At 42.0% G+C, this 17,663-nt stretch overlaps 1 protein-coding gene across 4 annotated transcripts; it reads right to left on the bottom strand.

The window, feature by feature from the left end:
• Nucleotides 1-511: 511 nt before the first annotated feature.
• acsbg2 (acyl-CoA synthetase bubblegum family member 2) lies at nt 512-17,345 on the bottom strand. Of its 4 annotated transcripts, none has more exons than XM_034583112.1 (15): nt 17,146-17,343; nt 12,650-12,778; nt 11,982-12,103; nt 10,565-10,836; nt 9,297-9,385; nt 7,838-7,958; nt 7,670-7,750; nt 7,386-7,535; nt 6,193-6,369; nt 5,352-5,533; nt 4,525-4,767; nt 4,196-4,413; nt 3,908-4,047; nt 2,942-3,188; nt 512-2,211 (listed from the first exon to the last, which is right to left on the bottom strand). In XM_034583112.1, exons 4-15 carry the CDS (start codon nt 10,742-10,744, stop codon nt 2,093-2,095), a joined length of 1,947 nt encoding a protein of 648 aa, XP_034439003.1. In that variant the 5' UTR covers nt 10,745-10,836; nt 11,982-12,103; nt 12,650-12,778; nt 17,146-17,343; the 3' UTR covers nt 512-2,092. The 4 variants fall into 4 exon arrangements, with proteins under 4 accessions (XP_034439003.1, XP_034439004.1, XP_034439005.1 ...); XM_034583113.1 differs by lacking the exon at nt 17,146-17,343 and adding an exon at nt 16,100-16,249; XM_034583114.1 differs by lacking the exon at nt 17,146-17,343 and adding an exon at nt 13,840-13,859.
• Between the last annotated feature and the right edge of the window lie 318 nt (nt 17,346-17,663).

The raw sequence follows: 17,663 nt of genomic DNA on the forward strand, positions 1-17,663 counted from the left end.
CTTTAAAAGTGAATATTTCCTTAGTTGTCTGAATGGAAAAATATACGAGTTTCATATTGTTGATCAGACAAAACATGCGATTTAAGTTTATTGGGCCTCGGGAAAACTATTTATTTTTAGACAATTTATGAAAGTTTATAGGTAAATTTATCAATGAACTAAGAAAGTGATCATGATATTTTTATTGTAAATAAAAGAGGGCAGCCTCAATATGAAATTTCCAAATATTTATTTATTTGTTAAATCTGAACCAGTAGTGATAAACCTAAAATTTAAATATACTGAAAAATCTTTAATTAATTCATAATTTTTTCTAAATTGATACTTTCCTGATTTAACTTTTCTAACATTTCCAATTACTGTATTAATTCTGATTTGTTTAAATTGCTTTTCTTTAAAGCACCTTATCTGGATTTTCAGAAGTGCTCAACAAAAAAAGATTACTATCATTTTTGTTTTTATTACAATTCACATTAAACAGGTTGTCAGACAGTCAAAGAGCAGAAACTCATCAGCGTAATCAAAGTTTATTTCATATGTGATCACACAAACATTCACATTTCTGTCGAGCGTGTACACAAACGGCTCCTTGTCGCACTCGTCTTCATCGTTCACCCCTGATACTTCTAACACAGACGTCTCTTTAGGTTCAGGTGAATCCAGTTCTCTTTGCCGGGGCTCTTGTGGTTTCTCGCTGAACGACTCGTAATAATCAGAAGGTTTTACATTAACACAAGTCCTTTGGTTCTTTTTTTTATAATGATAACAAACCTCAAATTACACACTGAAAATGTCCATTAAGCTGAAAGACAGTAAGAAACTCACTCACCCAGAGGAACTGAATCACCGTCATTCCCTCGTTTAGAAGTTTATACACACACGCCGACATTTCTCGACATTTACCCTGAACTTTTAATTGCTTTGAGCGAAACGTTACCTCCACACTCGCCTTCATTATCAACCATGAGACTGCTACAAATACCTGTAATATACTAGTTACTTCATAGACATGAATCAGAGACGTGTTCAGGGTGTTAAAACCTGGAGCGTTCGAACGTTTATATATTTGTATGCATTGAGTATTAGAACAGACCAATAAGGGCAGTTTAATGTAACTGATGCACTATATTTATTCATCTTTTTCCAATACACCTAAAATCACCTAAATTTCTGTACATCTTCAACTTCTCTCACACTTTATCGGAGCTCAAGTGCAAAAACCGGAGGAAAAGAAACCGAGTAGAAAACTGAAATAAATAACGGTAAGCGAGAGAATGCAGGCGATGAAGGCCGCAGGGTATTTACAATCAAACGAAATCCAGAAAGAAGGTCGACACACAAACACACTTCGACTGGACCAGGCAGCGTGAGAGCTGTGATGAGTCGCTTTGACTCCACAGCTGCGATAAGAAAGATATATATGGCTTAGATGACATTTTACAGCATGAAAAACACAACGTGGATGCTGAGTTGTCAGATTTCAGGAAAACCTCTTTGAACTCACATACAAAATAAATGCTGATTTCCTGGAAAAATCCAGGCGGACAAAGAAAGAGGAAACCCCCACTGAGTACATGCAACAGGCTGTAAACATTTTGATTTGATTGTTGAATTTTAACATGAAGTACTTTCTAGAAATGTTCCTTCATTTTTTTTTGGCCCGTGTAAACTTTGGCAAACTGAAAAATAAATAAAACACGTAAGAAACACAAATGACTTCCTCGAAAACAAAGTTGTTTTTTTTTTCCTCGTCAAGTCTCGGAGCACCGTAAACTCTTCCTACAAACAGCTGCTGCCACTTCATCTATCGGATGTCACCGCTGATCGCATCAGCAAATCAAATAAATAGTTGAATTCAGCTTATTGAACCTTCAAAAAAAAAAATTTTTTTTTAAATTATAAAGCTCTTTTAAAATGGCTTCTTCGCATTTCTCTTTGTACAACACCCACAAATGTAAACCGAGCAGAACTTAAGGCAATCGAAACATGAACACAAGAGCAAAACTTAACAAACAAAAGATGGCGACAGGGAGAAGTTGTGTGGATGAGGTGGAGAGTGTCAGCGCGTCTCCCTGCGGGCGGAGGAGCGGCTCTACTTGGGAGGCACAGCGTTGTCGGGAGTCGTCGGAGACGCCAGCTCCTTGTAAAAGTTCTCGATCTGCTCCTTGTACATCTTCACCACCACCGGGCGCTTCAGCTTCATGGTGGGACCTGCGGAGCAAAGGATTCACATTCTTAAACACTTTTAGTTTTATGTGCTGGGTTTCTACAGTTTCACCCCAAGGTCCAGTGTGTAAGATTTAGGTGAAAGGGTTTATTGGCAGAAACTGAATATCAAATATTTAGTAAAGTTTTTACTAGTGTGTTTCATCTAAAATTGCACAAATTGTTGTTTTCTTTACCCTAGAATGGATCTTTTGTATTTAAATACTTTATATTCAAATACTTTATATTGACATCAGGAGCGGGTCCTCTTCACGGAGGCAGCCATGTTTTTTTACAGTCGTCCAAACTGGACAAACTAAACCTTTTGAGTTTTTATGACAACTGAAGCTACCACAGGTTCTCTTTCATGTTTGGGAGGGTGAGGGGAGGGGTACTCAGCTGCAACATGACTCCTCACCACTAGATGTCACTAAATTCTACACACTGAACCTTTAAATTCAAGACTTTTTAAGACCATAATGAAGGAAATGTAAGACCAACGCCCAGTACAACAGATATGAAGGAATATAAAAGTCCTAGAATTACTTAAACTTGCCCATAATTAAAGATTAGGTGGAGGAGAGAATAACCCTTGAAACATCATGTGTTTTTATTTGTAGTTTAATTACAACGTGCTAATATCTGTATCGCTGAGCAAAACTACAAAACACAGAGACACGACCAACACATTTTGAAGTGTTCTCAACCTGATTAAGACCTCATTCGTCCCACTCACCCAGCTCTCCCCCAGGGACGGAGAAGTCTCGATCCAGAATGATCCACTTCTGGACGCGCTGAGCGTTGGAGGGGGCCTTCTCGTTGACTCGGTTGATTCCCTCCTGGATGGCGGTGTGAATTCGCCGGTCTCGGCCGCCTGCGACCTCAGAGACCAGCGTGGCGTTGCTGCCCAGGTTCCCGCAGAACTCCACGGCCTCGGATGACATCTCGTCCTCTGGATCTCCTGTTTCAGCATTCACCTGGCACTGCAGGGACAAAAAGGTTTAATTTAAAATTCAAATTACATTTTCGTTTTGTCCAATTTCAAGTGTTAAAATTATACTTTTTGTTTTTGGATGAAAGCTGAATTTACATGTAGCTACAGTCAGAGCCCACCAGATGGCAGCGTCTTAACATCTACAGAAAACAACTCTATGCTCTTTCCCCCCCGCTGATGCAAATCTCCTTCTGCAATGTTAACAGTCGTGAAGTTTACAAGCAGATAAAAAAGGTAAAGAACGCTCCATCATGTTTTGAAATCTACAACACAGATGCTGACAAGTTACATCTGATAAACTTCTTCCTTTTCTAATCAGGTGCAATGTAGCGCACGGTTTATCTTTATAAAACACTTAAAGAGGAGGGAAATTTAAAGTGAGATAAGATATAAAATGCAACATGATAAACTATAACAGCAGCCCTAGACAACACAAAAAGAAACAATCAGAAATTGAAGAGTTCAAGAGAATTTAAAATGTATTTTTACTTGAGGATAAATCTGAGTAAATGTGCTTTTTACTCAACTATCATTATGACGACTATATACATTTTACAAATCAAAATGTAATATACAAAACATTTTAAAAGAGTGTTTTGTGTGTATTATTGCTACTGTCATGCCCCTGCCCTCTACTTAACCTCCCTCCTGGTTTTAAAGTGGACAAACAGACATGTGGTCTGAGCAGGTCTGTTTCTGCAGTTTTACCTTAATGGTGATTAGCATGGACAGAAACTTCTTCTTGTCTCCGATCAGCATGGCGTTGCTGATCAGCGGCACAGCCCTTTTCACCGCATCCTCGATGGGAACGGGAGGGATGTTCTCGCCCCCTGCTGTGATGATCAGCTCTGAAAATCAAACACAGACACAACAGGCAAGGTTTTAAATGATGATCACAAATAAAGAGAAGTGTCTCAATAGAGAGAGAATCAAAATAAATGAAGCATAAGCCCCTAAGAGTTTCATCGGACTTCGCAGGGATTATAAAACAAGTACCTTTGATTCTTCCGGTGATGAAGAGGAATCCGTTCTGGTCATGTCTGCCCAGGTCGCCTGAGTGCAGCCAGCCCTCTGCATCCAGAGCCTCCTCCGTCGCCTCGGGCTTGTTGAGGTAACCCATGAAGACGTGGCGACCCCAGAAGCAGATCTCGGTATTTCCCTCGTCGTCGATTTTGTGCAGCTTCGTCTTGCACCCTGGGATCTCTTTGCCACAGCTGTGGGATAAAAACATTCTTTGGTCATTCACATTTCTCAAGCACGTGTTCCTAAACTGCCTCGGATTCTGTGTCTAACATTTCCTATCGTGTGGAAAGGAAAAAGCGTACCTGGTGAGCCTGAAGGCATTGGAGCCGGAGATGGTGTGAGGCCCGGAGCTCTCGCTCATGCCGTACAGCTCGTACAGAGGGATATCCAGACTGAGGAAGAACTCCAGCGTGTCTTTGGTGATGGGTGCGGCGCCCGTGTAACACTTCTTGCAGCGGTCCAAGCCCAGGGCCTTGCGCACCTTTTTGAACACAAGCTTTTTGGCGATGTGGTAGCTGATCGGTGCGCGGGCGACTGCTCCGTTTCTGAAGAGACACAAAGGGTTTGAGTGACAGGTATATATATATAAAAAGAGCGTAAATGAGATGCACTCTGTCAGACACTCATTTGAAATCTGTCTGTGGGGCAACAAAGCCAAAAATCACATGGAAACAAATCTGTTCTCATTATTTCCCCCAAAAGTAGCTGTTTTTTAAAAAGGAAACTAATAAGAAAGAAGGTTATAATAAACATTTAAAAGTTACAACACAGATAAAATATAAAAGGTCTGCTTGGTTAACAGTAAATAATATTTGAATTTTCATTCATTGCATGCTTCTACTTTTCAGTTGCTTTGGAAATTTCCAGCCATGTGAAGAATAACAAAACAAAACCCAGTCTCAAAAACATGCGTCACTGATATTTAGATAAACTGACTCAGTGTTTCGTTTTTGTCAGTTTTTCCTTTTACATTTCATGGAATAAATCCTTTCTATGAGACTCTGTTAGAAAATGACATTACACAAAAATAAAAAAACAAGTTCCAGTAAAAATAAAGCAAAAGCATGGAAACAGGAACTCCCTCTAGATAGAGTCATGATACAGCTGTGATTTCCCAACAGGCACGTACTGGCTCATCTTGGTGATGTTCGCCTGCAGACCAACATCTTTGGCCCACGCCGCCACTTTCCTGCGCACGGTCGACGACTTTGCTCCGACAGATTTCATCTTCTCTTGCATCTTTTCCCAGACACGAGGGACGCCCATGAAGGCTGTGGGACGCACCTCCTTTAAGGTGTCCACCAGAGAGCCCTGAGAAAAAGACAATAAAAGAAAAGTTTATTTTATACTCAAAACCACATTCAGTTTGCGGCTCACAGAGAAATTCAATTAAAAGCTGCGACCATAAGGAAACATTAGGATCTCAGAGAGATATGACATGAACATGTGTTTGAAACAATGGAGCTTTTTCAACTTGTGTAACATGTTCACATGTGTCTCCCCTCAGGACGCAACTTTAACTGGAACACTCGATAATCCGCCTCTAATCACCAACAACAACAAACTTATACACTTACATACATGTTAGTGAGTGTGAAGCAGTGATGATGATGATGACTAAAATAAAGAGACTCTTAGAAAATAAACACCCCTGAGAAGCAGCAGCTCAGAAAAGCAAACGTGTTTTTACATCAGATAGAAAATCTTGTCATTCTAATAAAAGAACACTTGAATTATGAATGAGGCTCCCGGGAAAGATCCTAACAACTCCAATGACCCCATGTTGCGTCACGACGTCACCAAACTGATGATTTGATGAAGGGAACCCTCACTTTGTCAGTGTAAATTCAATTATTTTATTATTATTTTATCAATTATTGTTTATAACATTTGATCCTCACTATTTACAAACAGAAGAATATTAGAAACTCCTGAGTGTTCATGTAAAAACACAAAATGCTGCCTCTCACCTTGAGGGCATCTGGCTGAGCGAAGTGCGTCAACCCTCCGACCCTCATGGTGACCCAGATGTCCACCATCTGAGCTGCGATGTGGCTGAGCGGCAGGTAGCTGACCACCTCCTCCTGGGCGTGGTCGGCGTCCACCAGGCGCACGTGACGGCTGGTGGAGAGCGCGGTCCATGTCACCTGGGGGGGGGGGAGAAAGCGGTTAATACGCTGGGTCCTAATTGTTTTGTGACAGGTCACATGTTCTTATCAGTAAAGAAACAAAAAGATCAATGTACAGTATGTGGCCACTGTGTTTTAGGATGTAACACAGAGTTCTTTATGGAATGAAAACATGAGCATGAAAACCAGTTTCCACTGATGCATCAACGGAACAAGCAGTGATGGAAGATGTATTCAGATTACTTAAGTAAAGTACCAATAGCTACATTATTGCAGAAATACACCATTCCATTGAAAACTCCTCCATTTAAATCCTACTACGGTAAAATTGAAGATGCATTATCAGCAAAATGTATTTAAAAAGTAAACATCTTCAGTGCATTAGTCTCCTGTGACTCGTATATTATTATGTATAAGTTATTTGAGTAATACTGATTTATCATTGAATTGTACTGCAGCTGGTTTAATTACTTTATATACAGTTGGTTAAAGTTTGGTTTATTTCAGTGTTTCCAAACAAGGACCAAGAAAATAAATACATTTATTTCTTCATTTTGAACCTATGTGATATGTTCAAACATAAGGACACAAGCCAGATCTTTAATTAGGCATTTTGTCTAATACTTTTATGTGGTTTATTTTTAATCAAATCTTAATCTAAAAAGTAACTCAAGTTGTCAAATGAATGTAAAAATTAGTAAAAAGTACAATATTTCCCTTTTATGTGCGATGGAGTCAAAGTAAACAGTAAAATAGGCTCGAGTCAATCTACTTGTTTAGTTTAATGTTAATGGTTAAACACGTTGGTTTCTACTGTGTGAAATGAGCATAGTTCTAAAAGGTAAAGTCGTTTTAAGTCCTTACAGTATTTTCTAATACATAATTTATATAGAGCAGTTTAATATATTGAATTGTGCTCATCCTCCTGCTGCGTCTCCACTTTCCTCCGGTTCTCAGTACCAGGATCCAAACTCGTGACACTTCAGTATCTACAGAGATTTTTTTTTTTTTTTTAAAACACCCGTTTAACTTACATTGTCATGGCTCAGCATGACTCCTTTGGGTGTGCCTGTGGTTCCTGAGGTGTAGATGAGCGTGCAGCATTGGTTCGGCTTCTGGCTGGAGATGATGGCGTCGAGGGGCGCGTCGGGCTCATCGCGTCCCAGCGCCATGAACTCCTCCCACTGTGATGAACAAGGGAAGAAGAGAAATCACTCCAATGATGCTGCTTGAACCAAAATCCTTTCCTAGCTTGGTCTCGCCATTAATAGAGTGTAACCACTGTGTGCAGGTCATAGACAGAGTGCTCTCTACTCACTGTGTACAGATTTGGTCTCTTCTCTTTAAGTGCGTCTTTGTACTGGACAATGGCTTTCAAGTGAGGGAGCTGGTCTTCAACCTGTCAAACAGAAAATGATCTTAGAGCACACTGCCAGGGATTAATCAACAAGGCCCATTTGCCTTTGATGACAGTATTTCATTTTACCTGGAGGATCTTCTGCAGCTGTTTGTGGTTCTCCACCACAATAACATTGGCCTTGCAGTTGTCTGCTACGTACTGACATGCTTCGGGGCTGTTGGTGGTGTAGACTCCCACAGCGAACCCACTGAAACAGAATACAGAGTCAAAAGTTCAAATTCACCGTTTCCCCTTAGCTTTTACAGCCACTCAGATGAAGCAGGAAATGTATGGTTAAATCCGCAGAACAGTGAGAGCTGGTGTCAAACAGCCACCTCCATCATACGTCCTCTTTTTTTTTTTTAAATAGATCTCAAAATGAGTTTTACATCCCCATTATGTTTTCACCACTTAGCAGGTTTATGCAGAAACTATGGAATGGATTTCCAGACTTTTATTTTGAAAGGAAGAAGAAAGAACTCGTATAACTTTGGCATGGATCTGGAAAAAGGAGTGTGTGAAATATAGTAGAGCTTGATTGACTTTAAGGGGAATGTTGGGCCTGGGCCAAGTATGTGCTCTAGTGAGTGGCACTGTTTTTAATAACCTCCATTGACAGGAAACTTTAGGTAAAACAGGTAAAGTCGGTCCTCTAACCTTTCATATTGTCTCCCTTTTTTTTCTAGTTTCTCATTCCTGGTTATGACGCAACAACAGAAACTACTTGACCTCACATTGACTTCTCAGTGGGAGTGAGACGACCAAGACCCGATTCAGTTTTGCTTTCGCTTCCCAGAAACTGCAGGGAGATGCGAGACTGTTACGGAGTTGATCAAAGTTGAACTGGAACACACTTTAAGAGCATCAAAGTCAAGTGGATCATCAGGACCAGTTTGTCAAGCTGACAGTGGTTTGAGAAACATTCTGATTGTCATGCGTCAGAAGGCGTGGGAGCATCCACACAATCCACATACAGTATCAATGTGTGTGTTCCACTTCCATGAGGAGTTTCACGAGAGGGATGATCGTCTGTCTCACTAAAGTACTCTTTTTTTTTTTAAAGAATTGCTGTGAACAGAATAAGCTCAAAGTGGTCAGACATGGTGAGAAACCTGCTGCCACACCACAGATGCTTTGTGATGTAAGCAGGATTCTGGTTTCTCTGATGGACTTGACCTCATGGTGACTTTCAGCTGAATGAAGCAGCGCTAACGATTCATTTCCCCTCGGAATATTCACGCAATTCGCAAACACAGAGAGGCTTGTGATCACGGTTATGTGATCAGTGCACAGTTTGAAGCTCAAGCCTCGACTCGAGTAAATAAGTCAAGTGGGAAGTTCCGTTGTTGAGTGAAGACACTTGGTTGCTTAGTTTCCACCACCGCTGTCCTTCAGCTTAGTGAAGAAACAGACGTGATCAATCAAAGAGGCTACGTGCGAAACTGGATGACACTTAAGATTGTGTTCCGTCTGTCGACCTCATATTTAGAGTGTTGGATTGCACGCGCACACGCAGATTACATAAACTCATAGAGCTGAAACTCACCCTGCCAAAATGGCTCCAATGTCAGCAATGAACCACTCGGCCGAGTTGAAGCCCAGGATGCCAACGCCATGGTAACGCTCCAAACCAAGCTAGAAAAAAAAACAAATCATAAACACACTACTTCAGCACAGACACAATAACAAGTTTTTAAAAACACTCTGATAAATAACACACATCCAATATCAGAGCTCCATTTCAACTCATTTCCACAGTGTTTTAATATTTTTTTGATGCTACCAGGTTTATACAAGCCACAGTGTTCAGAGAAATATATCGTGTACATATTGCTGATCCTTAAATGTGTTATTTTTATGTTTTTACATTAACCTTAAAATTTAAAAGAATCCCCTTGCCTTATGAAACTGAGGTATTTTTTATACAATCACTGAAGTCAATCTATACGAGTTTGTTTTTATTCCTGAAACATTTGATCTGCTGATCCACGGAGAGATCAGAGCTCTGCAAGACCTCGAGCACGTCGCCACAGCAGCTGTTACTGTGTCAGCGGATACACAGGCAAACGTACACGAGAGGAACTGATACAGAGTTAAAAACAGGGAGCGGTTTAACTTTCCCATCAATTTTTATAAACAGTGGTTGGAATCTAATCTGAGACTTTGTTGAGGTTTGCGAATGTGAAACAGATTTTATTACGACGACCTTCCATAATGACCTTCTGGCTCCTGACGAGTAAAAGGCCACAAGTTCATCTCACAGAGTCGGGCTCGGATAAGTTTATACAAAGAGACACGTGCGAGTGAGAGTCTGTATGTGTGTGTGTACATGACTCCGTCTGTGTGCTGGCAAACTGAGTTTCACAATAAACAATGAGCTCCTCTGTCCTGTATGAGGAGCCTGTCCCAAGCTGCTCACTGTCTGGCTGCACACTGAACTTCAGCCTGACGCCTTCACGCCGCGTGTTGTCTGGACTGATGTGGAATCAAAACCAGTTGCAGGACAAGAGAAGCCGATTGTTTCAGACCAAACTGAAATCTTATTGAGCTGATGGAGATCTGTCATGATAATAGAGATAATACGCTGAGCAGATACTCGTCCCTTCACTTTAAATGTTGTGAAATTCAAAAGTTTCATGTATTTAAGTGAGTAATTTCTCTGACTGAGCAACATCATGTGGAAAATTTCTCCATACTTGATGTTGAAATGTTCGGAATGATAGAAACAAATAACAGAAATATTAAATATTGCTATTAATAATATGTCCTTGGATCCTTTCATGAATACTAGATTACTGAATAAAAAGAATCTACCTTGAGGAAGCTCTTGGCAGCGACGCGGCAGGACTGGTAGTAGTCTTTGTAGTTCAGGCTCTTCTTCTGATCGCCCTCCTTCCAGCTCAGAGCCGCGTTGTCACCGAAACGCTCCACAGCCGAGGTGAACATCTGGTCCACGGTCAGCGGGGTCTCAGCAGCCAGGCCTGAGTCGCCCATCCTCAGCTTGACCTCTGCATCCCCCTGTGTGGTCCACAGGCCGAGCTCTGCTGCTGCTGCCACCGACAGGGAGGTTGGGCGCTGAGCGCTCACTGCAATATGTGATTAAAACAAATTCAGAGAAATTAGCAAATGTTTGTTCAAAAGCTTCGTGACTCATCTTTTCACTCCTCTGCATCTGTTAGAGTCTCCTCATCTCCACTAACACCCTGCATTAGTCACATTAGAGTGGACACCACCCCAGATTTGTCTTAAATTTGTAGAGTCAGATTTGTGTGGCAGCTATTTTCCAGTGTCTGTTGAATTTGGATTTTGGGAGGAGAATGTTGTCAGTAGTGTAAAGAATAGAACAAAAGTTTTCATTTTATCTCATATCTGTAAATAATAGTGGTCTCTTGGTTTTATTCAAGACCAGGGACCAATGAGCAGATGTGTCTAATCTGAGCCCAGACAGCAGATCCAGTGTCCGAACCACAGGTTGACTAGATAAACTAAAGTTCAACCACTCGCCACAGTTGCTCACATCTTTCTGATTGTCTGCAATGTTGTTTCTCTCCTTATCCTATCTCATTTTTGACAAGTACAAACACACAATGAGTATCTACGTCCAGAGTTACAAAGATAAAATTTGTAATAAATGGGAGAATGTTTGTCGAGTCTCATTGTTACATGTCGTGTTTTTTTAAAAACGGAAAGGAGGATGTGCCACTAACCAAACAGCCAGCAGGATATTAAAATACGATGGGGTCATATTGTGGACAGAGGAATTATATGATAGCAGATTTATTATCAAACACAAGAAGCTCATTATCAGCACAGAGAGTTGTTATGAGAGCAGAACGGCTGGTTAATGTTTAATATGGAAAACCAGCAGCAGACATGTGCAGCGGTATTTTAATTTTATCCTATTTGACTTTGTAATTACGTGGCCATACTCCACGCTGAACTTTTCCACCAACATGACAGAAAACTTGTGATGTGAACCAGGGACTTTCTTTCAGTGACGGAGGCAGGAAGGAATGTCAAAGTGGAGTTTAATGGCAGGAAAAGGAAAGTCAAGCTTTTTGTGCCAGAGAATGTGGAGTTGTTTCGCTTCTGTTTGGGCGGTTTCCTCAGGAAGAACATGATCACTAGTGCTGAGTTCAGCAACTAGAGCCGACACAGACTTTACCTAACGCTAGATGCTGGATCTCAACCAGCAACAGACACTTAATTCTATTATATATGTTTCCTTCACCTGTTTGTGTGTTTGTGGCCTGTTCAGCAGGGACCTCTGTCGTCTTAGTGCTGCTGGTGACTTCATTACCGGCACCAACCTCCTCGTCCCTTTCCCCTGTGGACTCTTCCTCTGAAGACTCACTAAAAACATTGGGGGGGGGGGGTGGGGGGGGGGGGAGACATGTCATTTAAAACATTGGAGAATGAATCCCCCAAGGTTTCCTGCCACGTCCTCGAGAAGAATCAGAGGCAAGAAAAAACAACAACCTGACTTTGCAGTAGGTATAAGGGAAAGTTGACTTTCACCACATTGTTTAACTCATCTTGATCCTTCTGACAGTTCCATATTATAGTCCTCAGCTTCAATGTAGATCTTGTAAACAATCAAGAGTTTGAAAATAAAGTTTATATTGTTATAATATAAAATGTAAGCCTCACGGATAACACAGAAGTGATAAAAAAACAACAACATTAGAATGACATTGGCAGGAATATTATCACATACAAAAAAGAAACTGCACTAGATAACTAACATCTAATGGAGGTACATTTTCGTCTCTTACAATGTTTAATTGATTTAATTTCTAATTGCCTGAAGAGGTAAAGCGACCAATATTATACAAGGAAAGAAAGCATGAACGTTTTGTCTGGGGTCGAGGTGCTTTTGCGTCTTTGTGCAGGACGTACTTGGTTGTATCTCAATGACGTCATCAAGAGAGGCCGCGCAGTCTCCTACGCCACAGGGCGACTCCAGGAAGCCGTCCGCTCTGGGAGGCTCCATCACCACGGCTTCGGTGGCGGGCTCACACACGGTCACTGAAAGAAAGAAGAGCGACGGGGGTTCGTTAGCTACATTGGACGAGAGCATCTCGTCAGGAGCCTTGTCAAGAAGAAAACACTGCATCAGGCTTACATCAGATGTAATATTGAAAGTTTTAAATTGAAAACTTGACACACTTTTAGAGTTCGAGTCGAGCCTGGTTTGAGAAGATACCCTCCGACTTAAAAAAGAAAAGTGAGGATAGGTTTACTGGTCTAATTGTGAGACGGTCAGTTGCACCAGTGTGTGACAGCCAGCAGCTTGTACTACTCACACATGAGTGTTCTAGGCCACAGGTCACAGGACTTTTTTTTAGCATCAGTAGTTTGGGGTTACACATCCGTCCCCTGTTACTGATTCTTATTTATCTATTACAGCTTACTTTATCAGCTGTTGGATAAATATTTGTGTTGGCCAATAATACAGCTGCTCTGTTGACTAAATGTGGTTGTGTGGCAACAGAGTGGGGATAGGAGCTGGAGAGCTGGGACGTTTACAGATAACAGTTTCTCTATGAATAGGACCGGACTGAATTTTATATCAGTGCTTTGAAATAAAATGGGTCCATTGCTCCACGCTCTTGAAATTGAAATAAAGCCATGAGGATAAAGAGAAATGAATCCGATTGTGACACCAAAGCTTTGTTATAAGAGCATAGAAATGAGTTAATAGATTCAAGATTTATTCCCGTTACCAAGCAAACAGCAATGACCAATGATGATCATTGAACAGTCGACAGGCTAGAAGTGTGTTTTCCCCTCCTCGTATGTTGTTTGCACAGACGGCTCTAAACGGAGCAAAGCCACGGGTGAAACAGATAAGAAGCAGTTAAATGAAACGTCTCGTTACCTTGAATAAAATTGGGGATTTCTCCGGGTTTTGTCGGAAACATTTTGGATAATGTAAGTACACAAGTCAACACAATATGTAACAAAAGGTCTGGTCGTTTTTTTGACATTTCAATGAAGATTTATCATATATATTATATCTATAAATTTCCGTCAGCACATAAAAGACGATCAGCACACATCAGAGTCCACCTCTGCGTTTCCATTACCTCATCACAGGAACCACGTCAAAGCATCCTGAACGATAAACCATCACCAACCCGACCACCGTCAAACCCACACCTCCATGACACTCCCTCGCTCCCCCTCTCATTACAGCCTCTGTTGTTGCCTCCACCCTCCTCTTTGGTCTGGCCTGTTTATTTAAGGGTGCTGAAAACACATACCAGCAGCTTCGTCTGCCTATTGTAGCAGCAGCAGCAGCATATCGTGTCCCACATGTCAGGGGACAATCGGGCAAGTAAAAAGAAACAGGCTCCAGAGAGGTCAGAGAGCAGGAAGGGAAATATTTCCACGTCACGCTTTAGAGTTTGCCGGGAATTTACTGAAAAATATTCCAATATAGTTACAAAAACAGGTTGAATGGACGACTCCATGTGTTTTTAAAGTGGCAGGAGTGGAATTATGAGCATTTCTGACGTTCTGGACTCACGGGAATCGGCAGTCATCCTCTCAAAGCTCATCCCAAGCCGTCGTCACTGCTGTAAAAGAAAATCAATTCTTCTCTAGTCATGTGGCGAGCGGCCAGCTGACCCTGAGGAGGCTTCAGCTCGTTGCTGATTACAGCAGAGGCCTGAGAGGTCTCTCAGCCGAGAAGACAGATGTCACAGGGTGAGCTCAGCGCTGCTCACATGGACATGCTGCCATTTTATTTTGCCTCAGCTTTCCAATGCAGCTGCAGATTCCTCAGGAGACAGCTGTTTGGTGGACGTGGTTACACTAATAGTATTAAATGGAAGATGAGTTGAGGGTGGAGGGGGGTGCAGATCTGGTACGAACTGGGGTCTGATGGGTGACATTAAACATCCCCCGCTGGTTTACTGGTTTGGGCTTTGTCATGTTTTTGTGTCTCAGGATGGTGGGTGGGGGGGGGGGTGCGGTAGTGCGGGGCGTGTCGCGGAGCCTGAGAAAGGTTCAGTCACTCGTCGCTCAGGGATGTGCATGGTCTTTCGGCATCAGACTATAAAAAGCCCTGAGGCTATTTCTTGCCTGTCCCATTTTCACTTTGTCTCGTCTTCCTTTCAAACAGTGTCCATTTTGTTCCGATAAGCAAACATCACATGAATCCATCACGTTTGGATCTCAAATAAAAAAAAGTGGGTGAGAGATGCCACACCACTGATTTAGCTCTGGTGTGGCAACCCCCCACTTCTTGTCAGCCAGTGATGAATGCCTTGCAACATCAGTCGTTGGTCATTGAGTCTTATTGCTCTTTTCAACCACCGCCTAAAAATAACATGTATGGAAAGTACCCTATCACTTTCAGATTTAATTTCTTCCCATGCTGAGATCACTCATAGGATATAATTGTGGGTTTCCCCCTTATAGCTGAACAACTGAAAGCAGGTCTCTCAGAAGTAGGGGCAGTGTCAAACAATTATTTTCATTAACCAACCAATTATTTTTTTCAGATCATCAATATTTGTTCTGTCCATAAAATTTGAGAAATCGCACTCACAGATGAGGTCTTCAAATGTCTAATTTCTCTCCATCAAGTAATTTTTTCTGTTGAGTGACTGATGGATTAATTGACCCGTTGTTAAAGCTCTGTGGAGCTACATCCAAAGATTATTTCAGTAATTAAAGGGTTCAGTGTTTAGGATTTAGATCTAGTGTGACGCAGCTGAATACCCCTCACTTCCCCCGCCTAACAAACATGAAAGAGAACCTATGGTAGCCTTCAGTTGTCGTAAAACACAAAAAGGTGTTTACTTTGTCCAGTCTGGGCTACTATAAAAAACATGGTGGCCTCCGTAGAGAACACCCGCTACAGATGTAAATATTAAGGGCTCATTCTAAGGTAAAGAAAACAACAATTTGTACAATTTAGGGGAGGAAACATCACTAGGATTGTTTTATATTATTAATTTCTGCCAATAGATCCCTTTCACCTAAAAACCATACACACTGGACCTTTAATTATTCAGCCAATGAAATGTCCAAATCAATTGGAAAAAGGTTACCATGACAACTCCCCAAAGCAAAAGGTGATTTTAAAGTACAAAACATTGAGAAACAATATGACGCAGAACACGGGCCAATTCTCTCATTTGAGAAACTGGACGATGAGGAGAATATTTGGATTTTTCTCCACAATTATTGCTTGAAAAATTACAGAACAATCTTTTATCCAAAAGCTCACTCATCATTTCATGCTCTGCTCCAGAGCAATTCTCTGATATTCCCTTCAGCCCCCAAAAGACAGGACGCAGTGTTTGCACCTTTCCTCGCCTGCTTTCATTAGCCTACCTTGTAATGTGGCCACACAACTAGTGCCAGGGAGGATTTATCTGATGGACTCGGCAGCACTGCGCAAACTGACATCACTACTGCCTTCATGCAATCGGGAGGGGATTATGAAAGTGGAGCAGAGTTGGGCATAGCAACAGCTGCTCCATTCACACAGGCAAACGGTTGGAAACATGAGACTTAACAACCTTCTCGTGCTTCACGGCTGATTATTATTGAAGGAGACAGACGTGTCCTGTGAATAAATAAACCAGAGGAATGATCACAACGCCAGACCAGAGAATAAAATGCAGTGGGGACTCTCCCCAAAACAAAAGCCCCATGCCTGCAAACTTGTGTGAGGTTAATCCTCTGGTAAAACACACAGAACCCCACCCCTGCTTTCAGTTCTCACTGTTCTCGTTCTCTTCACGTCCCAACAACCTGCTCCTCTTCACTGCTTCCTGCGTAACATTTCCACCAAACCAAGTGAGATCACCTGAAATCTCATCAATCTACACAATCAATCAATCCCCTGCATGATCCCTGTAGTCTGCAGCTCCATCACCCAGTGGAGCCTCCTCACCGTGCAGACACAACACGTATCAGTCCATTCAGCTCTTTAGAACCAGATCGTGGGGGGGGTTTAAAGCATCTGTGTAACATTAGATCACATCTGGCCAATTCAGCATCTGCTGGAAGGGGGTGGGTTCCACCCAAGACACCAGCTCTCCGTGGGCTATGAAGCTGACTTGAGCCTCCACATTACAAACATTACACAATCTGTTGAAATCAAACTGAATCATCATCATTCGAAATCTGAACACATCATCACGAAGCTGGATAATGAGCTTTGTATTATGGAAAAATCAACGGGCAGGCAGCTGTGGAGTCAAATAGTAACCTTGGGAATCAGACTATGGGATCAGGACCAGAGGAAATAGCTGATATTAACTAACCTACGCTTAGAGGTTTTCAGGAATCCCCACTCAACGAGATCTAAGTGAAAGTTGAATGAATTGCATCCAGAAACAGAGAGAATTTAAAAATGGAGGTGAAGTACTCACACTGCATCGCTGCCTGGACGCTTTTCCTTAATTTCCTCGGTATAGTTTTTTCACTCGTCCACTTGTCTCGCGTGGCTGTTTGACGTGGTGCCTTCAGTTTAACCTCGCGCGCGCGCACACTAACCCTCTGTGTGCGTGTAGAGATACTACTCCGGATGCGTGTCATTCATTTTTCAAACAGCAGCCGGCTCGCGTAGCCCCGCCCCTTCAAAAAGACCACACCCAGACTCCCCCCCTCCTCCCCACTGCCGTCCTGGAGACGCCTGATTGGCTGAAATCGCTCACACCACAAGAAACGTCTTCCATATAAGGGAGTGGCGTGGAATGCGGAAGTGGCTCTGACGGAGTCGCTCGCGCTGCTCGGCTGATTCTTTCAATCGAAGATCGTCGAGTATTTCGAGTTTTGTAGTTTTGGTCGTTACACACCTTTTAGGCTGAAGAGTCACAAAGACGCTGACATGTTGTGTTGGTGTTAAACAGTAGAGATCATTAGATAGATAGATAGATAGATAGATAGA

This window comes from Hippoglossus hippoglossus, chromosome 4 (genome assembly GCF_009819705.1).
Source record: "Hippoglossus hippoglossus isolate fHipHip1 chromosome 4, fHipHip1.pri, whole genome shotgun sequence".
Taxonomy (NCBI): domain Eukaryota; kingdom Metazoa; phylum Chordata; class Actinopteri; order Pleuronectiformes; family Pleuronectidae; genus Hippoglossus; species Hippoglossus hippoglossus.